The sequence below is a fragment of the Eleutherodactylus coqui genome, chromosome 3 (genome assembly GCF_035609145.1).
Source record: "Eleutherodactylus coqui strain aEleCoq1 chromosome 3, aEleCoq1.hap1, whole genome shotgun sequence".
NCBI lineage: Eukaryota > Metazoa > Chordata > Amphibia > Anura > Eleutherodactylidae > Eleutherodactylus > Eleutherodactylus coqui.
In genome coordinates, this window is record NC_089839.1 from 220567978 (window position 1) to 220595351 (window position 27374).

Sequence of the window (27374 nt, forward strand, 5' to 3'; positions counted from 1 at the left end):
GTTATATTCCTGTACATAGGGGGCAGTATTATAGTAATTATATTCTGGTACATAGGGGGCGATATTATAGTAGTTATATTCTTGTACTATTGTACTAGTCTTGTATTATGTTGTATCCACACTACTTCGGTGGGTTTGGATTATCATCTAATCTGTATGTGGGCACCCCAACTTTCTCCTAATGGAAGATTTGATGATTCGGAAGTTTGAGGGTAACTACCTAATCCTTTTGTTCTCTGGAATATAAGCCACTCTAAGAGGTGTCGGAAATGATTTGTCATCAGTTTTGTCCCCTCTTTTTATTCTGAATCCATGTATGTTCGTCAGAGCTGAGCATGTATGACTGAGGTAGCTATTTGCCTAACAAAGTGTTGTGATTCTATGTGTATGGCCACTCTAGGATTTTGCAATACATAAGTGACTACTACCACCAAAATCATCATATATTAATGGCAGTAGGAGAAAAAGCACTATCATAAAGTTTTGGTTTCTGTTCATTCTTAGGTGCAGAATAAAAACGTGATGGATTCATTGCCATCATTTGTTTCTTTTTCCTGCTTTTCCTCATTATCTCGGGATCTCTAGTATACATAGGATAATGGGAACTGCATAGCAGAATAAGGGCCCCTTATCTTTTCCCATCATCACACCCCCATCTTGGGACAGATCTTGGTACTTGTTCATGTAGGGCAAGTTTCTAACCCTGCATTTTCAGACTTAGGGAGCCCTGAGAAGGTTCCCACTGCGCATCTGGAATGCTTTCAACCTAAGTTTTAGCTCACTACCACCATGCAGGCTCCCCTGTTTGGTGGATTTGCTGGTGCACTGGTACCATGCATGTAAAAGCATGCCAAATTTATGTGCCCTGACTATACCACTGAAAGAGACATCTCTATTTTTAAAGTAATTCTGGAATTAAAAGGTTAAATCCATCACAGAAGGTTAATATTTTGCATAGATGTGATGGACGGCTCTCTTGACAGCTTCCTTCAGGTCTCTGTTCCTGATGCTGTAGATCAAGGGATTAAGTAAAGGGTTAATGAGAGCATATGTCACGGACACCACACTATTAACAGTGAAGAGATCACTTGTGGTGGGCACAAAATAAATGAAAATAATGGACCCATAAAAAATGAACACCACAGTGAGATGAGAGGTGCAGGTGGAGAAGGCCTTCAGTTTTCCATGATTGGTCTGGATGTGGAGAATAGTACTGAAGATATGAATGTAGGGAAGAAATGTGATGCCAAAGGCCCCAATTCCAAAGCTTCCTCCTACAATTAATGAGACTACAATGTTTATAAAAGTGTCATTACAAGAGATCTGGAACAAATGAGGGAGGTCACAGAAGAAGTTGTGGATGGTGTTTGGAATACAGAAGGTCAATCTAAGTGAGAATAATGTGTGGATCATTGAATAGAAAAACCCAAGAACCCAAACCCCAGAGGCCATCTGGGTACAAACCGTCCAAGACATGATCTGTTTGTAGTGCAGGGGGTGGCAGATGGCAATGTATCTGTCATAGGACATAGTAGACAGCAAGAAGAGTTCTGCACTGGCCAAATAGATGAAGAAGAAGACTTGGGTTGTGCAGGCTGGGAGAGATATTGAGTGGTTCTTGGTGACCAAGTCGAGGAGCATTCTAGGAGCCGTCACTGATGAGTAGGAGACATCTATAAAGGCCAAATTTCCAAGAAAGAAGTACATTGGAGTGTGAAGCTGGGAGTCAGTAAGGACAAAGACAATGATCAAGAAGTTAATGAGGACTGTCAAGATGTAGATGATGAGGAAGACAATAAAGAGAAAACATAAATTTTGTGGGTTATCTGAGAGACTGATGAGGATTAACACAGTGGTAAAATTCTTCATCGCTTTAGCCAAAATCCTTCCTATACTAGAAAACCAAATAAGAAGGGACATTAGTCAGACATACAAGAGATTGGCCCAGATGTCACCTGAAGGAATCATGTTGATCAAGTGGAATTATTCGTGCTTGAGTTATATAGATAAATCCAGAGCTTCACCTTTCCAGGAGAAGAGAGGAGCTGTAATTTACAAGACAATTTCTACAAATTCTCAGAGGAATAATTATACCGTATTTTATATTTTTCAGATGAGATTTGCAATTATTTTCCAAACAATTTTAAACTTGTATTTTTTAAAGGGATTCTGTCATCAACATGGTTGATTCAAAGCAGTCACCATAATGCTCCTGGCCGCATAACACAAACCTGAACATATCTTTGTGAACACAAGAAGATTTATCATTATTGCAAAGATCATGTTTATACTATCATGCCTTGTATGCAAATTGACCCAGGTCATGGGAGCCCTGAGTCATAGTGTCCAGCCTCTTTTCACACCCCATCCACTGCTCGACCCCCTTACTGTGCTTGCCACTGATGTTAGCACAAGCAGTGATGAAATCCTGTGCAGCCCTCCACCCCAGCCTGAATAGGACAAGTGTCTCAACTTCAGAGCACATGACTGCGGCGGGTGTAAGAAGAGGCTGGATACTGTAACTCAAGTCTCAGGTGGTCTGCCTTCGTGACTCGGGGCAAGCCACATTGCATAGGACGCATGACGATATAAGGGTACATGCACATGGGCATTAAAAAAGTTGCACCTGAGATAACTGACATCGGACAGCAATTGGACATTTTATGCTGAACATCACACGCTGACATGTGCTTTTCTTATCTGTAAAAAATGACATGCTGCGAGTTATTTTTTTTTCTTGGACTATCAGAGTAAGGCCTTAGTCACACGGGCGTTTTTTCACGCAATTTGCGGATCGCATGGCGATGCGCATCCGCAAATCATGTGACCGGGGCCCAAAAAGCGCCCGAAAAATCTGCTCCTAGCCGCGTTTCATTAGAATGGGTGTGAGTGAGACCTGCCTCTAATTGGCTCAGCGCTGAGCCAATCAGGGGCAGGTTTGACTCACACCCCCTTCACACCCACTGCAGGCCGGCCGCGCTGAACTCCGTCTGCCGGGACAAGGTGAGTATATATATATATATATATTTTTTTTTTTTTTGCACATTTCTGGATGAATTGCAGGGAAGGGCTTATATATTTAAGCCCTTCCCGACAATTCATCCCGCGATCGCCGGCAGCCCATTGCTTTCAATGGAGCCGGCTGTATTGCCGGCTCCATTGAATTCAATGGGCAAACATCGTTCTTCTCTGCCACAGCTGTTACAGCTGTGGCAGAGAAGAATGATTTGTCTTCTGTATGTTCTCAATGGGGTCGCGCTGCTGCCACCGGCCCCATTGAGCGCATATAGAGAAGAGAACAGGAATCGCAGATCGCAGATAGGTGCGATCTGCGATTTCTGTTCTATAATTTATTGGACGAGTGCATAAAAAGCGCTCATGTGTCCGATACCATTGCAAAGCAATGGTTTTAAAAAATCGCCGGACGCATGCGCATGCGCAAATCGCGCGAAGAAACGCCCGTCTGACTAAGGCCTAAGAAAAAGACTGCGTGCATACACCCATTCAAATGACTGGGTGCTATTTCCATCCAACTTTAGGATCAATTTTCTGGTCTGAAAATTGGACGAAAAAAAAGCCAGTGTGCATGTACCGTAAAAGTGAGTTTTTACAATAAAGATAAATCTTCTCATGCTTACAAAGATATGTTCAGGTTCTATGCCATGCTGCTAGGAGCGCTATGGTGGCTGCTTAAAATTAACCACACGGATGACAGAATCCCTTTAATAACTTGGGGTTATAACTTCATCCTATAAATGCAGCTTTGATTTGTGACTTATGGAGTCTTGCTTTTGGCTGAAATAGGCCTAGAGGAGTGGTTGGGGCAATGGCAGTCAGCTTACCAGACTCTGGCTGTAAGTTGGTCTCCTTTCAGGATGTGTCAAGGGCTGGAACACCATAGAGCCGGTAAATAGTTCTCTCTTGCCTGTGAAGGTAGAAGAAGGCCTGGTCACATGGCCTCCAGTTGGGTACCTGATGCAAAGAATCACTCTGCCTCTCATTCGACGTTGTGCTGTGAAACATTTATTTAATTAGGTAAAAGGGCTCGGATGGCAGGCTTGGGGCTTTCCCTGGGCTCTAGATAGGTGACAGCCTGATGGGCAACAAGACAATCAGGCTCTGGAAAAGAGTGCCAGTCCAAGCTCCCTGAGGGATGTCATAGCTACTTTATCCTTCTGTGTAGGCAGAGGGAATACTAAGGATTCATGATACAGTTCAAGCCATACTGGTTCAGAAGAGTGTCGAACCTTAAAGTAGGCTAATAACTGCACTCAACAGTAGAGTGAATGTAATAAAAACTGTAATAAAGAGCTCTAAACTAGGAACTGGTCACTGGGATGACTTAGTCTTTTAATAATTGGTACAGCCCTGAAAGGTCTGCGTTAGTGGTGGTAGTGGAGAACGTAAGTATCCAGTTACCAGTGTTAACTTTGAAGGAGACAAGCCGACATTGCTGTACAGAAGCGGGCATTAAAGAAGAGCTGACTCTTTCCAGTTTCTCCTTTTCTTATTCACTCGAGGAGAGTCTGCTCATAGGGCAAGCACTGCAAGTCCTGCAGTCTAAGGGTGGGTTCACACGAGCGTGTTTTTGTGTGTACTTAGGTGTGTACATACGTGCGCACCTAGGTATGAGCAAAAACACGCGTGAACGCAGCTGCCTGTATGTTGTCAATGGAGCCGCTGCTGCTGGCGGCTCCATTGAAAACAATGCTCTGCCGGCACCCCTGCATTCTTTTTCAGGGAAGAGCTTTACATATAAGCCCTTCCCTGAAAAAGAAAAAGTTTAGTGTAAAAAAAAAGCAGGCATTTTCTTCAATGGAGCCGTGGCTGCTGCCTGTGGTTCCATTGAAAACAATGTTCTGCCAGCACTCCTGCATTCTTTTTCAGGGAAGGACTTTACATATAAGCCCTTCCATGAAAAAGAAAGATTTTAGTGTAAAAAAAAAAAAAAAAAATATATATATATATATATATATATATATATATACTTACCTGTCTGCCGCTGCCGTGACCCCTACGAGGATGAAGAACACATCTGCCACATGTGGCAGATGTTTCCTTTATCCCTGCTAGTTAAAAGAATTCTCTGCTGCTGTATCTGCCACATCTGTGACAGATGCAGCAGAGGAATTCTTCAATTCTCTACCGCAGCTGTCACACATGTCAGCTGCAGTAGAGGATTCTGCTGCCGGCAATTGATTTCAGGGAAGGGCTTTAAATATAAGCCCTTCCCTGAAAATCAAGTAAAAGTGGTTTAAAAAACAAAAAAAAAAAATACTCACCTTGCTTCAGCTGCCAGGGCACAGCTGCATCTTCTCCTGCTGTCCCCTGCACTGTGGTGCTGATCTATCAACAGGTGGGGATTTAAAATCCCTGCCTGCTGAAAGATCTGAATGTGATTGGCTGAGGTGCTCAGCCAATCACAGGCAGCTCTCCCCGAATAAATGACGGGTGAGAGCTGCCTATGATTGGCTGAGCATCTCAGCCAATCACATTCATCTCTTTCAGCAGGCGGGAACTTTAAATCCCCTCCTGCTGATAGATCAGCACCACAGTGCAGGGTACAGCAGGAGAAGACACCGCTGAGCCCCAGCAGCTGAAGCAAGGCGAGTATATATTTTTTTTGGTTTTTTTAAGCCACTTTTACTTGATTTTCAGGGAAGGGCTTATATTTAACCCCTTAACGATGGCCCCATCGGGAAACTACATCCTCAGCAAGTGGGCTTTAATCCTAGAGGACGTAGTTTTATGCATCCTCTTAGGATTAATGCCCACTTGCCTGAGGACGTGACAGCTCCATGCTGTCGGTGCCCACAGGTAGCCGACAGCATGGAGCTGTCATCCCAGGATGCAGGCAGTCACCCCCGGCATTGCGATCGGCGCTATCCAATGGATAGCGCTGATCGCAATAAAGTAAATAAAAGTGTCAAAAAAGTTAGATATTCAGCTGTCCTGATGGATCGGATCCATCAGGGCAGCTGAAAATACTCACCCGGCTTATCTGCGGTGTCCCCCAGAGATCTGGTCCTCCTGGACTCGCCGCCGGCCTTCTGTGCATGCGCACCAGACGATGACGTCGGGCGCATGCGCAGAAGCCCGGGAGCCCCCGGAAAATTTGAAATCTCCTGGCTCCCGGCTCCTGAAGGTAGCCGGGGACCAGGAGGTGTTACCGGGGACACGCGATCGCCGCTATCCATTGGATAGAGGCGATCGCGAAAAAGTTTAAAAAGTTTTTAAAAAAGTGTCATGATCGGATCCATGAGGGGAAGTAAAAATACTCATCTTGGTCCTCCCCGATGTCCTGATGTCCCAGGACCCGAAGTCCCCGTCTGCGCATGCGCGCCGGTTGTCAATCATCAGACATGTGCACAGACGGGCTCGAGCCCCGGGAAATTCAAAATCCCTCTGCTCCTGGCTGCCATGTGTAGCCAGGAGCAGAGAGATTTCACCAGAGACATGATCACTGTTATGCAATGGATAGCAGTGATCATGTAAAGTAAAATAAAAGTGTAAAACGTAAAAAAAAAGTTTAAAAAAGTTTTTAAAAAGTTATAAAAGCTTACGTTTCATCTCCCCCCACGGATCATATCCATGAGGGAGGATGAAATGACGTACCTAAGGCCTGCGGATTTATCCGCGGACCTTACCCCAGCTTCTGCGCACGCGCCCGTCGCCACAATGGCAGGCGCATGCGCAAAAGCCGTGGATTGCCATGATAATTAAAAATCTCCCTGCTTTTGGCTACAAAACTTAGCCGAGAGCCTGGAGATTTCACGGGGGGCCGCAGTGAGTGGTTCCTCGTCACGTGTTTGCCGTTATCCAATGGATAATGGTGATCACGTAAAAGTAAGAAAGGTGAAGGTTCATCTCCCCTCACCGATGTGATTGGTGAGATGAGATGAAACTTTTTACCAGAGGCCTCCGTATTTGCACCCCGACGCGATCTTCCTCCGTGAACTTTCCCAGATTCTGCACATGCGACCGCCGGTAAAACACCGGACATATGTGCAGGAGTCGGGGAGCCCAGGAAATTTAAAATCTCCTTGCTCTCAGCGCTCGTTGAGTTGTCCCCGGTCACATGAAAAAAAGGTAGCGATCTACCTTAGGCCGGTCTCACATGACCGGATAAGAATTACGGATTCCGCATGCTTCTGATCTGCAGTAATACGCAGATCAATCGCATTGGATTACACAATTAGTGGGTCGGAATTGCGTAATCCACTCACAGAAAAGAGAACGCAGCAGGTTCTATTTTACCGCGGCTATCCACAGCATAGAGCCCATTGTGCTCCATGGTCGCGGATATACCCGCAGCCCATACGCAACTACCTTGTATACGGGCTGCGGGTACCCGCGTCATCGCTAAGCGACGGTGCGGGAAATGCAAACAAAAAAAAAGTACTGCTTACGACCGCCTGTGTGAGTAGGCAGTTCGCAGGGTCACAGCCGGGCTCACAGATGGGATCTGCTGCGGGCCTTCGCAAGCGGATTCCACCTACGGCTGTGTGAGCCAGGCGTTATTTAGAGCGCTACCTGTAATACGCAATTTACAAGAAGCCCCGGGAACGCTTGCCTTCCTGCAGTTCCAGGAGCAGCTTGTTGAGCGTGTTCTGTGCGAGACCGTTGCACCACAGCAAGATTACGGAGACTCACAGAGCGCCACTTTTTACACCCCATACCTGTCGCTGAGCTCACGAAAAAACCCCAAAAAGCATGAGAGGAGGGGGGATACACGGTTTCATTGCCCCATGTACCCATCCCAACTAGCCTCCGTAATTACCCCTGTCTTCGGAAATACCACACAGTTCACATTATTACTTTTATCCAAGATTTGGGGAACGCCAAAATGGGGGGGGGGGGAATATTTTTAGGGAGTCAATTTTTATTCCGTACAAATGAGCAATGGGGCCTTAAATGTATTCAGTTGTGCCCTGCAATACAACGGGTGTTCCTTCCATTATAGGCCTTGCCATGGGCCCTGTAAGTAGATGAGGGCCACAATGCGTATGTTTTTGAACACGGGACAAATGTATCCATTTTGGGGTGAACGTCTTCAGTCCTATGTACGCTGTACAAAAAAACCTGTTTTTAAATTTACAAAACTGCCAAAAAAATGAAAATCGTAATTTTTGCCTTCTACTTTGCTTAGATTTATTCAAATACTGTGTGGTCAAAATACGCAATACACCCCTAGATGAATTCATTAAGGGGTCTAGTTTTTAAAATGGGGTCATTTGTGGGGGTTCTTTATCGTTTTGGACGCTCAATGGCTCTACAAGTGGGCAATGAGGCCTTTAAGTAGATTAGGGCCACAAGGGGTATGGTTCTGAACACGGGACAAACAGGGGTATCCATTTTGGGGTGAAAGTCTTCATTCCTATGTGTGCTGTACAAAGAAAACAGTTTTTAAATTGATACAACTGCCAAAAAAATGAAAATTGTAATTTTTTTCCTACTGCTTTGCTTAGATTTATTCAAAAATTGTAGGGTAAAAATACACAGTACACCCCTAGATGAATTTGTTAAGGGGTCTAGTTTTCAAAATGGGGTCATTTGTGGGAGTTCTCTGTCGTTTTGGCCGCTCAAGGGTTCTACAAGTGGGCAATGGGGCCTAAATCACCTTCATGCTAAATTTCGGTTCTGAAAGCCACCGACTACTCCTTTCATTTTGGGCCCCGTTGTGCATCCACACATAAGATTAGAGCCACAATGGGTATGTCTCTGAACATGGGACAAACAGGGGTATCTATTTTGGGGTGCAAAGATTCATTCATGTGTGTGCTGTACAAAAAAAGCAGTTTTTAAAACGACAGAATTGCCAAAAAAACGAAAATCACATTTTTTTCCTTTTTGCTTTGCTTGAATTCATTCAAAAACTGTGTTGTCAAAATGGGCAGTACACCTCTAGATAAATTCGTTAAGGGGTCTAGTTTTTAAAATGGGGTTACTTGTGGGGGTTCTCTTTGGTTTTGGCCGCTCAAGAGCTCTACAAAAGTGCTATGGGGCCTAAAACGCCTTCAAGCAAAATTTATGTTCTGAAAGACACCGACTACTCCATTCATTTTGGGTCCCGTTGTGCCTCCAGACATAAGATTAGGGCCACAATGGGTATGTTTCTGAACACGGGAGAAATGGGGGTATCCATTTTGGGGTGTAAATCCTCATGGGCACTATAGGAAAAAAATATGTCTTTAAAATGACATATTTGCAAAAATATGAAATTTTATTTTTTCTCCTCTAAATTGAATTAATTCCTGAAAAAAACTGAAAAATACTCATGACACCCCTCAGTGAATACATTAAGGGGTGTAGTTTATTAAATCTGGTCATTTGGGGGGGGGTCTATTATTCTGACACTCATGAGCCTTTTCAAACTTGGCTTGGTGCAGGAAAACAAAGTGTTCCTCAAAATGCTGAAAAGTAATGTTAAATTTGTACGTCCTATAAATGGTTAAAAAAAACACAAAAGTTTTTCAAGTGTGCATTCAGAATAAAGTAAACAGATGGAAATATATATCTTATCAAAAATTTGTACAGTATGTTTGGACATATTTGAGATATTACAGTTGAAAATGTGAAAAAATGACAATTTTCAAAATGTTTCCAATATTGGTACTTTTAATAAATATACACAAATTATATCGGTCTCTTTTTACAACCAAAATGAAGTACAACATGTGGCGAAAGGTAAGTATTTTTTTTTTTTAACAGTAAAATCTTTCTTTTTCAGGGAAGGGCTTATATGTAAAGGGCTTATCTATGTCTAAGTGCGACCTTTCTGGTCTGGCTCACTGTCCGAGAAAAAAAGTGGTAGCCCTTCATTTCTGTTTCCTTCCTGTCAGAGCCATCAGCCTCTTAAAACCTACTTTTAACCCCTAAAGGACCAAGCATTGTAAATTTACGGCATTTGGTCGTGGGCTTTAATTCCGGCTGATGGTGAAAACACAACAATGGATTAAAGCTCCTGCAACCAAGCCAGTCTTTAACCGCTTCTGACTGCTCTCTTGTAGAGAGAAAGCGGAAGTGTCCCTTCCACTATTTGACCTCTGGGTACCAACTACCACAATGGAGCTGCAGGGTCCTAGCAAACCAAGATTAGCTTTTTTAGTGACTTCTGTCACTACTAGGGAATGTTTTTCCTTGTAACTTGGGCTTCCATGGACGCACCAGTTACAGTGGAAAAGTGTGAACTTTAAGAAAAAAAAGAGATCATGTGACGTCATGGAGGACATAGATGGTAAGAAAAACTGTTACAAAAATAACTTTAAAAAATGACAGAATAGAATAAAAATATATATAAAGAAAAGAAAATAACCCATCGCTGATTCCAACCATAAACGTTACCATATGCACCCTGTAATCAGGGACTTTATAAATTATATATCAAAATGTCTGAAACAAAATGAGGAAGCCATTCCTGTATCTTATTTTAGCATAAATATACTAATTTCAATAATAAACAACTACAAATTTTAAAAAATAGTATTTTAAATTTTTTTTTACCCCTAATAAAACTAAAAGGAAAAAAAAATCAGTGAAAAAATATAGCCCTATGTCATGGAAAAAATGCTGTAAAACTTAGTTGGGTAGCTAAAGAAAAAAAAGGGTAGTAAAACCACCATATGAGTAAAATCCCTAAAAGTATCTGTTCCTTCAGGACCGAATCACCCTGGTACCTAAGGGGTTAAATACACATACAAGTCCAACCCTTTACAATATAATATAAAAGTATGTATTCTTATGGAAAAATTAACATTCAGTGATCCCACGTGTACGTGTCTCCATGGTTACAGACTACTAGCAAACTCTGTAGTCTGATCCTGCAGTCGTGCGTTAATGGGTCAATTATCTGTAGGTTATGGAGAAGATGAGGTATGGATGTCTACAGGAGTAGGCAGCACACAGCATTGATTTGTAAAAACTGATCCAAAGGTATGTAGACACCGGAAAACGATGGCTGGGAACACTATTCTGTGTATGGCATGTTGCTAAGGGGGAGGAGCAAATCTAAGAGGGGTGGTATCCAACATTGCAGCCATTTTGAAAGTCACCATCTTGGAACCAAGTCAATATTTTCGAATAGGAAGGTGTGCATGTTACATATGTATCTAATAGACAATTTGATGAAGATTTCAAATCTGTACTTAAGTGTGGCACATCTTTATTCCTGTCAAAGTTATTATTGATTTTCTCTTTGTTACAGACACAGATATAGCTGTGAGATTAAAACGCTAGGAGAGGACAGACATGGTGCTGATCTCTGGGAAACACAAGACCCGAGTCTTTGCAGTGGATTTCAATGGTTAGCACCCTAACAAACCACCCATCAGCAAAGGCATATTGCTTGCCAAATTTCACCAAACAGGTTCTGTGTTGGACCTACCAAAAAGTGGACATAATAAAACTGCCACAAATGAAGCAACAAGACCCACATCATAGCACTTGGCGTCTGTCACAGGAGAGCGGGCTGAGTCAAATCACCATTTGGCAGATACTGGCTATGCACAGATCACGTTGCTGCATCATCAGGACAATCCTGATCACCGTGTTGAATTTGTGGAATGGGTGTCACAGTACTTCCAACAGAACCCACATTTCACAGAGATGATACTGTTCAGTGATGATGAAGCTTCTATGTGAATGGAGAGGTGAACAAACTAAACTTTGGTTACTGGTCCAGCACAAAGTTGCAAGGAGCAGATCCCTTCAAGATGGTTGAGTCACAGAAAGTCATGGTGTGGTTCACTGTATGGGATATGAAGGTAGTGGGCTCATTCTTCATCGACGTTCAGGTGTTCCTGTCACTGTGCAATGAAGATGTGTAGGTCAGGAAAAAGCACTGATATATTGGTGCGACCTTTTATAAATGTGTGCACTTATTTGTGTTTTTTTTAAGGCATATATCTTTATTTGATTAAAAAATAGCTTATTTTTGGGTTCCTGACCTACACATTGTATCAATGGCCATCCATAACGGGTTGCATAGTCACTGATTGGGCAGCACCCCAAACTCAATGCACACAACCCATATCATGGACGTGATGTCTGTGAGTTTTTGGATCAGTGTAGTGGCCCAGAGTTAGGGTACCTCTGGTTGATGTTCGTCTACCCCTTGTGTATTGTCTTTGTGTCTAGGTCTGTGCAGTTATGTGTATTGGCCATGTTTGGGTCAATTTTAAGTCACTGTCTGATGTTTACCTCCCTAAACTGTGGTGTATGATGTGATTAGTCGTTAGGGAGGTTGTGGCGGAGCTTATAATGTCGAGGGAGAAGAGAGACAAGTAGTCAGTGGAGGAGGACGTGTGAGCAAGGGGTTCTGCTGCTGTCTGGGCTGAGCCTCAGGACCTTTTCCCAATTGTTATGGGTGGTATTCCCTCTGGGGACTAAAGCACAGAGGCCGTATCCTGTTTAACAGAGTTGGAGGATGGTATCACACACTACCCTGCTTAACTACATGTTAGAGAGAAGCAAGTTTAGGGATGTAGCGAGTGATGTGTGGAGAGCAAGTGTTCATTTTTCCTTCTATGTCTGGAATGTTCTTTTAAGACTGCTACCGTCAGATAACTGAGGCTGATGAGGACTGTACTATGGGGAGGAATAACTCCTGACTACCAAAATGTTGTAGTTAAGACTATCTGTCATATGTTATATGAAAATCAAAGTTGGAAAATTGTGAGTAAAAAACGATGTGCTTCCGGTTTGAAATTACATCTTGGATTGTGGACTCATTTATTCAACTCGGGTGATTGATCACTCAGAAGAGGCACTGGCATCACGTGAACAGATAAATTACCAGGAGCATCCCTAGCAAGGTTGTCAATTTAAACCCCTGCGTGCAGCCGGGCCTCGCCATATTTTGTAGGTACCAGGAGGAGATAGTAGCGCCCTAGTGACCTTGTGCCATTATGTAAATAATTTACACTGCCTTTCCTGGCCAAAGGCCTGGCCCCAGATACTGCATCAGCAGTATGCTCACCACATCTCACCCCCTTGGATTTCTACCTGTGGGGTAATGTCAAGTCCAGGGTTTACGCAATGAAAATCTAGAGTGTGGCGCACGTGCAACAGAGGATCCTGGAATCACTGTACAAGCATTTCTGCCTGGATGTTGTTCTCAGTACATCGTGAATGGGAGAAGAAGACAGCCTTGATGATTCAAAACAACAGGAAACACACAGAGTATATTCTGTAGTGGATTACTATTGTGTTACATGTCAAAAAAACATTGTTAATAACTTTGGCAGGAATAAAGGTACATAATATTTAAACATTTAGATTTACCATAAAATACTCTACAAGATCCATATGTCACATGCATCCCTTCCCATTTTAAAGTATCAATTTGGTTCCAAAGTATCCCCATACCTTAGGACCCCCCTGTAGAATGTGACCATGGAGACAGATTGCTCTGTGTAGGAGCTAGGTATTGTTAAAGAAATATGTTGCAGAAGTGTACACACCTTTAGGATGGTTTCACATGTGATCAACTCACGCGATGCCAGAGTGAGTAAAAATGATTTATGAAACCAATCATTTACAATGGTTTACATTCCATCAGCGATGTTTTCACTGATACAATGTTGCGAAAAAATTGCAGCATGCTCTATCTTTCTGCGATGTGCGATTTTTGCCATGTTTCCCTGTGGAGCCTCATTTTTATCAAATCGCAATGCACAAACTTGCATTGCAATGCAATTTTAACATTAGAAAGTCCTGTTGAGCTTTGCAAATTTATAGCGGGGGCGGCAGCGATGCAATATTTTTCTTTAAAAAAAAAGCACCGCTGATGCTCAAAAATCACCAGAACAAAGATGCGATTGTGCTGCGATTTTCTTGTGTAACTAGCCTTAGGTTATGTTGTGGACTTTTCGACTAAAAAATTTCGAAACAAATTCGCATCAGCAAAATATGCTCCAATTTGGTGTGGAAATGCTGCGGATTCACAGCTGATTTTACCTTCCCATTTGAAGCGATGAAATCTGTACTGAAAATCTGCAAGATAAACTAAGATGATGCAGTTTTAAAATTTGTAGTGCTGCCCATTACACTATAGCAGCTTGCATCTGCTGTCTGATATGACCGATGGCCCCTCCTGTCCAGTATCTGGGATCTTGCTGCAGCGGTCAGGGCCAAATCTTTGGGTGAGGGAGACAGCAGGGAACAAAATGGTTGGTCACAATGGCTCTACCCTCTCCTCTCGTCACATCCCAAAGCGTGGTCTGTCCTGGAAGCATGCGAGGGTAAAAGCTAGCAGAGAAATGATAGCTGAACTGTTCACATACCACTAGTCCCCCCTTTCCAGTAATGAGTCGATGAAATCAAATAAAGAACACACGATCAAAGTGACGGTGGAGGCACACAGTTTTTACTGGATATTTCGAACTTTGATTTTCCAAGTATATTAATGCAACAGTCTCAACTAAAACATTACTGGCACCTTTTCCTTTCCTTCTCCTTCCAACACTCTTGCGTTAGGCAAACACTCCTTTTCGATGATACCGGTGTCATCAGTCCCAGTTATCTGATGGGCGGTTCTGGGGAGAACACTCCTGACTTGGAAAGACAAACGCGAACAGTCCTGTGTAATACACAGGACAAACAGGGATATCCATTTTGATACGCAAATCTTCATTTTCCTGTGCACTACAGAAAAAAAACCTGTCTTTAAAATGACATATTTGCAAAGTATGAAATTGTATCTTTTCTCCTCTGAATTGCTTTAAATCTTGAAAAAACTTTGGGGTCAAAATGCTCATGACCCCCCTCAGTGAATACATTAAGATTGTATTTTTTTAAATGGGGTCATTTGTGGGGGTGTCTATTATTCTGACACCTATGAGCCTTTGTAATCTTGGCTTGGTGCAGGAAAACAAAGTGTTCCTTAAAATGTTAATAATTAATGTTAAATTTGTACGTCTCCTAAATGGTTAAAATAACTAATGTTTTTCCAATGTGCTTCCAGAATAAAGTAAAGAGATGGAAATATATATCTCATCAAAAATTTGTACAGTATGTTTGCACATATTTGACATATTACAGTTGAAAATTTTCCCACTTTTGGCGTTTTTTTTAATAAATATACACAAATTATATTGGTCTAGCTTTACCACCTAAATGAAGTGCAATATGTGGCAAAAAAACTGTGTCAGAATTACTTGGTTATGCAAAAACTTTACAGAGTTATTCTATGTTAAAGTGACACATGTCAGATTTCTAAAGTTTGGCTCCATCACTAAGGCGCAAACAGGTTTGGTCACTACGGGGTTAAGCCAGCCATCTTGGTGCCTCCAAGCCAAAAGTGGGTGTTGGTTGGAGTAAATATTGGTTCTGGAATACCAGACTTTTTTAGCTCCAAGGTCCATTCCCCTCCCTTGCCTATTGCTATTTAAATGTTACTTGTGGTTATTTGTTAATAAAATGGCTGCTGTGGCCTATTTAATCCAAACCTTGTGTTACATCTTTGTTCATTTAGAAGGGTTTATTGGAGAGAGGTTTGTTTTACTACAGATTACTCTACAAGACCCTCGTCATGTATTATGTTATGTTCCTCACTAGACATGTGAATTCTGTAAGCCACAATTGGTTGGTTCTTGGCAAGACTGGGGTGTGAGATCTATTGACTCTTCTCTGCTTGCTCACAATCTGAAATGCCTGGGAGCGCCCACCTTCTGTTGCTCTCTGCGACTCACTTTATGTTCATTTTTATTTAATCTGCGCAACGGCCACTGTGCAGTACTTTACAATGCCTGCTCTGTCTTTGGGTCCAGGAAATGGTGGGGAGGGGGTCTCCTTTTCTTTTCATGCCCTACAGAGTCTTGCTTTCTCCAGCCCTGTCAAGTTCAGTAGCATGGGCATATGGCTACTTTCATCGCTCTTCTCTTGGCCAGCTTCACCACTTTAATAAAGCTGTTTCACAGTGCCTTATCACTCTAAACAAGATGATGCCTGCCTTTTTCATCATTCTTGTCACTGACATTCCAGCCACTGCACCTGATAGGAGGGACTTGGCTCCATTCTTCTCGCTAACCTGTGGGCTGCTCTTCTGGGCAGTCACATGCTAGACATGTCAATGGCCACATCATTAAGGGGGCAGGGCTTCCTTTCTTCAGTGATTGAAGCGCCTGTGAAGATCTCCTTCTGCTGTGTCACTTATACAGGACAGAGCCCAGGTCCAAATGCTGTTAAAGTGGAAGTAGCTATTTGGGTTCCTTTGGAAGGAATGAGAAGGTCTCCTTCCAGCCCAACGCTTGTGACGCTCGCAGCCTCTAAAGTCTGCACCTGCACTGTTCACCAATTGACTTCTGGGTAGTAATCATGTGACAAGCTTGCATGATCCCTGTAGTCGGGAACTGGCCACAGCTATCGCATAATAATTCTACCTGTAAGTCAGCGAGTGAATAGTGCAGTCACAGACTGCCGAGGCCGGGAGCAGAAAGAGCGACACAGATGGATATAAGCTTTTTTATTTTTTATTTTAATGCATCTTCCAAAGAGAAATTTCACCTCTCCACTGGCCCAAAGATGTAAGCGGTCCATCGAGAATTTCCCCAGTATGTTGAATGGGCAATCCACCCCTGATGACTAGACATATCACATACATGCCGGGACACAATCCTTAATAGTGTATATGTAATAAATTTGGGATGGGAATGTTGTTTTAATCATCGATATGAGATGACAGTCGATAATGCACTGAAATATTGGCAATGTTCTTCAATTTGTGACAACTAGAAAATTATGTTCAGGCAATCTAGAACAATTTAAAAACTGTGAGCAGAGTAGTTTAAAATTGAGGTGGGAAATATCAACCGCATGGCAGTCCCTCCTAAGAAAGGTTGCACCTGGTTCCTGTAGCTAAATGAACATACCTTTACTGGAAGAGACTCGCTACCATGTGGCTTGAAGTTTTATTGGGCCTAAAGGTCCATCTGCAGGTCACTACAGTAGTGAACCATAACTCAATATGCTGGTACCCTCTCCTCAGGGCTCATGGGCCGTACTGGGTAAATTAATTTGAGCATGAAAGTTCTTTCCAGTTTCTGGAAAATCCACCTAGACTTTATGCTTAAATGTTACAGACTCTTCAAAAATGTTACGCCATCCAGACAATAAACACTTCTCTGGAAGATTACAGTAGATAAACTTGGTACAGTATAACAATTAAGTGAGACTTCCAAAAGGCAACTTTGCAATATGTACTAGATGCATGTCAGTATGGTATTTATGACAGCCTGTGAAAAGGGGCAACCACAGATGAGTAACAGAGCCGACCGTCTGACTATTCATTGTAAGATCTTTTAGGCCTCCTGCTTTTCATCGTTAAATCTCAGCTGGAGTCATGTCTGTCCCCTTCTACTGCTGTTTAGTGTCATCACGTGTATACGTAAAGCTTTCTGCAGTGCGGCCTTCAGGTCTTTGCTCTCAGGCTGTAGATTAAGGGGTTAATTAAGGGGGTAATTAGTGCATAGATCACAGTGACCACTTTGTTCAATGTAAGAAGATTACTTGTGTTGGGAACATAGTAGATAAATATTACTGACGCATAAAATATGAAAACCACAGTCAGATGAGATGTACAGGTGGAGAAAGCTTTTCATTTTCCGTCACTAGTGCGGATTTTGAATACTGTTCTAAAAATTCTGACATACGGGTAAAACGTGATAACAAAAGCTACAGTGCCGAGAACACACCCTACAATTATTAAGACTAGAACATTAATGAAAGTATCAGTACAAGAGATCTGGTACAAGTGGGGCAGGTCACAAAAGAAATTACAGATGAAGCTGGGACCACAGAACATCAACCTTCTTAAACATAAGGTACAAATGATGGGAGCCAGAAAAGCAGAAAACCAAACCAAAGATACCATTTGAGTGCATGTTCCCCAAGACATGATCCGATTGTAATGGAGAGAACGGCAGATGGCTACGTACCGGTCATAAGACATGGAGGACAACAAGAAAACCTCAGAACTCCCAAAATAGATGACAAAGAAAATTTGTGCTATGCAGTCAGGGAGGGAGATGGACCAGTCTTGGGTGCTGAGGTCATACAGCAACCTTGGGGTAGTGACCGATGAGTAGGACATGTCCAAGAATGCCAAGTTTCCAAGAAAGAAGTACATGGGTGTATGAAGATGAGCAAAAGTTACAATTAGAAGAATGATGAGAGAGTTGGTCAAGAAGGTCATCAGGTAGATCAGGAGGAAGACAGTGAAGAGGACATAGATGATCTTTTGATCATACGATAGACTCATGAGTAGAGATGAGCGAACACCAAAATGTTCGGGTGTTCGTTATTCGGAACGAACTTCCCGCGATGTTCGAGGGTTCGTTTCGAACAACGAACCCCATTGAAGTCAATGGGCGACCAGAGCATTTTTGTATTTCGCCGATGCTCGCTAAGGTTTTCATGTGTGAAAATCTGGGCAATTCAAGAAAGTGATGGGAATGACACAGAAACGGATAGGGCAGGCGAGGGGCTACATATTGGGCTGCATCTCAAGTTCCCAGGTCCCACTATTAAGCCACAATACCGGCAAGAGTGGGCCCCCCCCCCTCCCAACAACTTTTACTTCTGAAAAGCCCTCATTAGCATGGCATACCTTTGCTAAGCACCATACTAGCTACAACAAAGCACAATCACTGCCTGGATGACACTCCGCTGCCACTTCTCCTGGGTTACATGCTGACCAACCGCCCCCCTCTCCCCCCCACAGCGCACACCAAAGTGTCCCTGCGCAGCCTTCAGCTGCCCTCATGCCACACTCATGTCTATTTAGAAGTGCGTCTGCCATGAGGAGGAACCGCAGGCACACACTGCAGAGGGTTGGCATGGCTAGGCAGCGACCCTCTTTAAAAGTAGCGGGGCTATAGCCCACAATGCTGTACAGAAGCAATGAGAAATATAATCCTGTGCCACCGCCATCAGGAGCTGCAGACGTGGGCATAGCAATGGGGAACCTATGTGCCACACACTATTCATTCTGTCAAGGTGTCTGCATGCCCCAGTCAGACTGGTAATATGTACCTTAACAGTAACCGCGTTGGTGGTAATGTGGTGGTGACTGCGGACCTAGTAGCACGGTTGTATTTTGTGGGTTTTCGGAATGCGGCCAGGATTAAGTGGGCCGTGGCGGGGGGATGGTGTGGGGGCTCTCTTGTTGTGTCGGTAAAGGTGAAATTCTTGGACTGCCACCAGACGAACCAATGCAAAGACATTTGCCAAGAATGTTTTCCCTGTTGGAGGAGGAAGGGGATGTTTTTGAGGCACTACGTGTCCTCTCCACGTGTCCGTGGTTATATGCACCTTTACAGTAACCGCGTTGGTGGTAATGTGGTGGTGACTGCGGACCTAGTAGCACGGTTGTATTTTGTTGGTTTTCGGAATGCGGCCAGGATTAAGTGGGCCGTGGCGGGGGGATGGTGTGGGGGCTCTCTTGTTGTGTCGGTAAAGGTGAAATTCTTGGACTGCCACCAGACGAACCAATGCAAAGACATTTGCCAAGAATGTTTTCCCTGTTGGAGGAGGAGGGGGATGTTTTTGAGGCACTACGTGTCCTCTCCACGTGTCCGTGGTTATATGCACCTTTACAGTAACCGCGTTGGTGGGAAATGGCCTCGCCGCCATTATGTCTTTGGGAAGCCTGTTTCCACACCCCAGAGACATACCATTAGCAGCGGTATAGGCAGAGCCCAGAATTCGTAACATTTCAGCCGTAGCATTAGGACAGGCCCCACTAACATATCACTAGCAGCATTATAGGAGAAGCGCAGTCTTCGTTCCATGTCAGCAATAGTAGCACTCAAGACAGGCCCCAGTAACGATTCCGAAGCAGCAGTATAGCGGGAGCGCAGTCTTCGTTCCATGTCAGCAATAGTAGCACTCAAGACAGGCCCCAGTAACAATTCCGAAGCAGCAGTATAGCGGGAGCGCAGTCTTAGTTCCATTTCAGTAGCCTTAGTATAGCCAAGGCCCAAGTTACATTTATGTAGCTAAAGTGTAGGCCAACCCCACACACCTTTCTGTACCATGAGTGCAGGCGAAGAACATACAAATTGCTATGATTACACTGTAGGTGAGGGCCCCAAAAATTTGGTGTACCAACAGTACTAATGTACCTCAGTAAAAATTGGCCATGCCCAACCAAGATGGCAGGTGAATCGCTTTGGTTAATGTGGCTTGAGTGGTAACTAGGCCTGGAGGCAGCCCAGTGTAACGAAAAATTGGTTCAAGTTAAAGTTCCAACGCTTTTAAGCGCATTGAAACTTATAAAAATTGTTCAGAAAAATTATTTGAGTGAGCCTTGTGGCCCTAAGAAAAATTGCCCGTTCAGCGTGATTACGTGAGGTTTCAGGAGGAGGAGCAGGAGGAGGAGGAGGAATATTAGACACAGATTGATGAAGCAGAAATGTCCCCGTTTTGGATGGTGAGAGAGAACGTAGCTTCCATCCGCGGGTGCAGCCTACGTATTGCTTAGGTATCGCTGCTGTCCGCTGGTGGAGAACAGAAGTCTGGGGAAATCCAGCCTTTGTTCATCTTGATGAGTGTTAGCCTGTCGGCACTGTCGGTTGACAAGCGGCTACGCTTATCTGTGATGATTCCCCCAGCCGCACTAAACACCCTCTCCGACAAGACGCTAGCCGCAGGACAAGCAAGCACCTCCAGGGCATACAGCGCTAGTTCAGGCCACGTGTCCAGCTTCGACACCCAGTAGTTGTAGGGGGCAGAGGCGTCACCGAGGATGGTCGTGCGATCCGCTACGTACTCCCTCACCATCCTTTTACAGTGCTCCCGCTGACTCAGCCTTGACTGGGGAGCGGTGACACAGTCTTGGTGGGGAGCCATAAAGCTGGCCAGGCCCTTAAAGACTGTTGCACTGCCTGGGATGTACATGCTGCTCGATCTACGCACATCCCCTGCTACCTTGCCCTCGGTACTGCGCCTTCTGCCACTAGCGCTGTCGGCTGGGAATTTTACCATCAGCTTGTCCGCAAGGGTCCTGTGGTATAGCAACACTCTCGAACCCCTTTCCTCTTCGGGAATCAGAGTGGGCAGGTTCTCCTTATACCGTGGATCGAGCAGTGTGTACACCCAGTAATCCGTCGTGGCCAGAATGCGTGCAACGCGAGGGTCACGAGAAAGGCATCCTAACATGAAGTCAGCCATGTGTGCCAGGGTACCTGTACGCAACACATGGCTGTCTTCACTAGGAAGATCACTTTCAGGATCCTCCTCCTCCTCCTCCTCCTCCTCCTCAGGCCATACACGCTGAAAGGGTGACAGGCAATTAGCCGGTGTACCGTCAGCAGCGGGCCAAGCTGTCTCTTCCCCCTCCTCCTCATCCTCCTCATGCTACTCCTCCTCCTCCTGTACGCGCTGAGAAATAGACAGGAGGGTGCCCTGACTATCCAGCGGCATACTGTCTTCCCCCGCCCCCGTTTCCGAGCGCAAAGCAGCTGCCTTTATGGTTTGCAGGGAATTTCTCAAGATGCATAGCAGAGGAATGCTGACGCTAATGATTGTAGCATCGCCGCTCACCACCTGGGTAGACTCCTCAAAATTACCAAGGACATGGCAGATGTCTGCCAACCAGGCCCACTCTTCTGAAAGGAATTGAGGAGGCTGACTTCCACTGCGCCGCCCATGTTGGAGTTGGTATTCGACTATAGCTCTACGCTGTTCATAGAGCCTGGCCAACATGTGGAGCGTAGAGTTCCACCGTGTGGGCACGTCGCACAGCAGTCGGTGCACTGGCAGCTTAAAGTGATGTTGCAGGGTGCGCAGGGTAGCAGCGTCCGTGTGGGACTTGCGGAAATGGGCGCAGAGACGGCGCGCCTTTACGAGCAGGTCTGACAAGCGTGGGTAGCTTTTCAGAAAGCGCTGAACCACCAAATTAAAGACGTGGGCCAGGCATGGCACGTGCGTGAGGCTGCCGAGCTGCACAGCCGCCACCAGGTTACGGCCGTTGTCACACACGACCATGCCCGGTTGGAGGCTCAGCGGCGCAAGCCAGCGGTCGGTCAGCTGTGTCAGACCCTGCAGCAGTTCGTGGGCCGTGTGCCTCTTATCGCCTAAGCTGAGTAGTTTCAGCACGGCCTGCTGACGCTTGCCCACCGCTGTGCTGCCACACCGCGCGACACCGACTGCTGGCGACATGCTGCTGCTAACACATCTTGATTGCGAGACAGAGGAGGAGGAGGAGGGTGCTTTAGTGGAGGAAGCATACACCTCCGCAGATACCACCACCGAGCTGGGGCCCGCAATTCTGGGGGTGGGTAGGACGTGAGCGGTCCCGGGCTCTGACTCTGTCCCAACCTCCACTAAATTCACCCAATGTACCGTCAGGGAGATGTAGTGGCCCTGCCCGCCTGTGCTTGTCCACGTGTCCGTAGTTAAGTGGACCGTGGCAGTAACCGCGTTGGTGAGGGCGCGTACAATGTTGCGGGAGACGTGGTCGTGCAGGGCTGGGACGGCACATCGGGAAAAGTAGTGGCGACTGGGAACTGAGTAGCGCGGGGCCGCCGCCTCCATGATACTTTTGAAGGACTCCGTTTCCACAACCCTATACGGCAGCATCTCAAGGCTGATGAATTTTGCTATGCGGACGGTTAACGTTTGAGCGTGCGAGTGCGTGGCGGCGTACTTGCGCTTGCGCTCCAACAGTTGCGCAAGCGACGGCTGGACGATGCGCTGAACTACACTGCTGGATGGGGCCGAGGACAGCGGAGTTGAGGGTGTGGGTGCAGGCCAGGAGACGGTAGTGCCTGTGTCCTGAGAGGGGGGTTGGATCTCAGTGGCAGGTTGGGGCACAGGGGGAGAGGCAGGGGTGCAAACCGGAGGCGCTGAACGGCCTTCGTTCCACCTTGTGGGGTGCTTGGCCATCATATGTCTGCGCATGGTGGTGGTGGTTAGGCTGTTGGTGTTGGCTCCCCGGCTGAGCTTTGCGCGACAAAGGTTGCACACCACTGTTCGTCGGTCGTCAGGCGTCTCTGCGAAAAACTGCCAGACCTTAGAGCACCTCGGCCTCTGCAGGGTGGCATGGCGCGAGGGGGCGCTTTGGGAAACAGTTGGTGGATTATTCGGTCTGGCCCTGCCTCTACCCCTGGCCACCGCACTGCCTCTTGCAACCTGCCCTGCTGATGCCCTTGACTCCCCCTCTGAAGACCTGTCCTCCTGAGTAAGTGTTGCACACCAGGTGGGGTCAGTCACCTCATCGTCCTGCTGCTCTTCCTCCGAATCCTCTGTGCGCTGCTCCCTCGGACTTACTGCCCTTACTACTACCTCACTGCAAGACAACTGTGTCTGATCGTCATCGTCCTCCTCACCCACAGAAAGTTGTTGAGACAGTTGGCGGAAGTCCCCAGCCTCTTCCCCCGGACCCCGGGAACTTTCGAATGGTTGGGCATCAGTGACGATAAACTCCTCTGGTGGGAGAGGAACCGCTGCTGCCCAATCTAAGCAGGGGCCCGAGAACAGTTCCTGGGAGTGTTCCCGCTCCTGAGCAGGTGTCATTGTAGTGGAGTGAGGAGGCTGGGAGGAAGGAGGAGCAGCAGACAGAGGATTCGGATTTGCAGCAGTGGACGGCGCAGAACTGCGGGTTGACGATAGGTTGCTCGAAGCACTTTCTGCCATCCAGGACAGGACCTGCTCACATTGCTCATTTTCTAATAACCGTCTCCCGCGTGGACCCATTAATTGGGCGATGAATGTGGGGACGCCAGAAACGTGCCTCTCTCCTAATCGCGCAGCAGTCGGCTGCGACACACCTGGATCAGGAGCTCGGCCTGTGCCCACACCCTGACTTGGCCCTCCGCGTCCTCGGCCGCGTCTACGTCCTCTAGGCCTACCCCTACCCCTCAGCATGCTGTATTACCAGTGATTTGATTTCACAGGCAGCTAATAAATTAGCGCAAGACTGCAGGCCAAATATAATTTTTTCCCTTTTTTGAAAACGAAAGGCCCCACTGCCTCTAGTGAATGTATAATCTAAGTTTAATAACTGTGCTGTTTTCCTGCTAATGTGTCACAGAACGTGAGGGTAGCAGAGTTATTAACTGTGGCAGAGCAGGTATTTTTTTTCCCAATTAAGGAAAGCAAATGGCGAAGCCAGCAGTAAACCGTAGCTGGGTGCGTCTGATTTTTAAAGGTTGCACACGCAGCCGACACGTGTCCACCGCCCTTAGGACGGACAGAGGCAGGACAAATAGAAATATTTTCCGTTTTTTTGCACCAAAAGGCAGCACTGCGTATATTCTATGAACATGAGAAGTTTAATAACTGTGCTGTGTCCCTGCTAATGTGTCACAGAACGTGAGGGTAGCAGAGTTATTAACTGTGGCAGAGCAGGTATTTTTTTCCCATTTAAGGAAAGCAAATGGCGAAGCCAGCAGTAAACCGTAGCTGGGTGCGTCTGATTTTTAAAGGTTGCACACGCAGCCGACACGTGTCCACCGCCCTTTGGACGGACAGAGGCAGGACAAATAGAATTATTTTCCGTTTTTTTCCACCAAAAGGCAGCACTGCGTATATTCAATGAACATGAGAAGTTTAATAACTGTGCTGTGTCCCTGCTAATGTGTCACAGAACGTGAGGGTAGCAGAGTTATTAACTCTGGCAGAGCAGGTATTTTTTTTCCCAATTAAGGAAAGCAAATGGCGAAGCCAGCAGTAAACCGTAGCTGGGTGCGTCTGATTTTTTAACGTTGTACACGCAGCTCACACGTGTCCACCGCCCTTAGGACGGACAGAGGCAGGACAAATAGAATTATTTTCCGTTTTTTTGCACCAAAAGGCAGCACTGCGTATATTCAATGAACATGAGAAGTTTAATAACTGTGCTGTGTCCCTGCTAATGTGTCACAGAACGTGAGGGTAGCAGAGTTATTAACTGTGGCAGAGCAGGTATTTTTTTCCCAATTAAGGAAAGCAAATGGCGAAGCCAGGAGTAAACCGTAGCTGGGTGCGTCTGATTTTTAAAGGTTGCACACGCAGCCGACACATGTCCACCGCCCTTAGGACGGACAGAGGCAGGACAAATAGAAATATTTTCCGTTTTTTTGCACCAAAAGGCAGCACTGCGTATATTCAATGAACATGAGAAGTTTAATAACTGTGCTGTGTCCCTGCTAATGTGTCACAGAACGTGAGGGTAGCAGAGTTATTAATTGTGGCAGAGCAGGTATTTTTTTTCCCAATTAAGGAAAGCAAATGGCGAAGCCAGCAGTAAACCGTAGCTGGGTGCGTCTGATTTTTAAAGGTTGCACACGCAGCCGACACGTGTCCACCGCCCTTAGGACGGACAGAGGCAGGACAAATAGAAATATTTTCCGTTTTTTTGCACCAAAAGGCAGCACTGCGTATATTCAATGAACATGAGAAGTTTAATAACTGTGCTGTGTCCCTGCTAATGTGTCACAGAACGTGAGGGTAGCAGAGTTATTAACTGTGGCAGAGCAGGTATTTTTTTCCCAATTAAGGAAAGCAAATGGCGAAGCCAGGAGTAAAACGTAGCTGGGTGCGTCTGATTTTTAAAGGTTGCACACGCAGCCGACACGTGTCCACCGCCCTTAGGACGGACAGAGGCAGGACAAATAGAAATATTTTCCGTTTTTTTCCACCAAAAGGCAGCACTGCGTATATTCAATGAATAATAACTGTGTTGTGGCCCTGCCTACACAATTCTTTCCCTGCAGTATCAATGGAGGGTGCAATGCTCTGCAGAGGCGATTTTGAGAAGTAAAAAAAAATGCAGCACAGCTAACAGCAGCCAGCACAGTACTGCACACGGTTAAATATGGCCCTAGAAAGGACCGTTGAGGTTCTTGAAGGCTACACTCACTCCTAACACTCTCCCTGCCTATGCAGCACTTCTGTCCCTAATGCCGGGTGCAACGCTCTGCAGAGGCGATTTTGAGGAAAAAAAAATTGCCACTGCTAACAGCAGCCAACACACAGCTATCAGTGGCCCTAATAAGGACCTTTGGGGGTCTTGAAGCCTACACTAACTACCAATTCTTTCCCTACAGCAGCTCCGGTACAAACAGCACTGTCCCTCATCTAACTCACACGGCATCTGAGGCGAGCCGCGGGAGGGGCCGACTTTTATATTCGGCGGACACCTGATCTCCCCAGCCACTCACTGCAGGGGGGTGGTATAGGGCTTGAACGTCACAGGGGGAAGTTGTAATGCCTTCCCTGTCTTTCAATTGGCCAGAAAAGCGCGCAAACGTCTCAGGGAAGGAAGTGAAAGTAACCCGAACACCGCATGGTGTTCGTTACGAATAACGAACATCACAAACACCCTAATATTCGCACGAATATCAAGCTCGGAAGAACACGTTCGCTCATCTCTACTCATGAGAAGAACACTGGTGATCGTTGTTTGGTTCTTCATCATTCCAGTATGATTCTTCCCAAAGTTTTCCAAATGAACAAAACTGACAACAATGCAACATCAGGAGGATTTGGTGGAATATGAACACAATGGGTGAATATCCTGGCTTGGATATAAAATTGCTGTTACTAACAGATAGCAGCGTCCTTCATTTTATAACTTACTAGCTGACCCGTCGCGCGTTGCTGCGTAGACAGACAGACATACATTCATTCGTTTTTATATATCTTGATAACAACCAATCACAGCGCAGCTTTCATGTTACCTCAGTGGTATAATATATAACAACCAATCACAGCGCAGCTTTCATGTTACCTTAGCAGTATAAAATATAACAACCAATCACAGCGCAGTTTTCATGTTACCTCAGCAGTAAGAGAAATAACAACCAATCACAGCGCAACTTTTATTCTGCCTCAGCAATATAAAAAATAGCAACTAATCACAGCGCAGCTTTCATGTTACCTCTGCGGTATTATATATAGCAACCAATCACAGCGCAGTTTTCATGTTACCTCAGTGGTATAATATATAACAACGAATCGCAGCACAGCTTTCATGCAACCTCAGTAGTATAAGAAGTAGCCACCAATCACAGCACAGCTTTCATGTTACCTCAGCAGTATAAGAAATAGCAACCAATCACAGCACAGCTTTCATTTTACCTCAGCATTCTCAATATCCAGCAATTGTCTTGCGATACGTTGGGCGGATGCATCATTTTGTAGTTGAACACTCATCCCGTTGCTCGTAATGCCTTTTGCTTTCGTGCTTGAGATGGAAATCAAACGATCTTTGTCTGGGGGGCATAACTGTCGACGACGCTCGCACGCGCGCCACCTATCGTAGGATAGTTGTACTATGCCTATAATCTTCCCAGGAGTGTACTCAGCAACTTCCCAAAGTCTCATGGCAATTGGATGAATGGTGTAGTAATGCATAAAGGACAAACAGACAGACATACATTCATTTATATATA

At 45.4% G+C, this 27374-nt stretch overlaps 1 protein-coding gene and 1 pseudogene across 1 annotated transcript; both read right to left on the minus strand.

Annotated features, from left to right (window-relative positions):
• Positions 1-942: 942 nt before the first annotated feature.
• Positions 943-1869, minus strand: LOC136620263 (olfactory receptor 5V1-like). The gene has a single exon (XM_066594967.1). The coding sequence runs from the start codon at positions 1867-1869 to the stop codon at positions 943-945; it is 927 nt and encodes a 308-aa protein (XP_066451064.1).
• Positions 1870-17407: 15538 nt separating this feature from the next.
• Positions 17408-26395, minus strand: LOC136620264 (olfactory receptor 5V1-like; annotated as a pseudogene).
• Between the last annotated feature and the right edge of the window lie 979 nt (positions 26396-27374).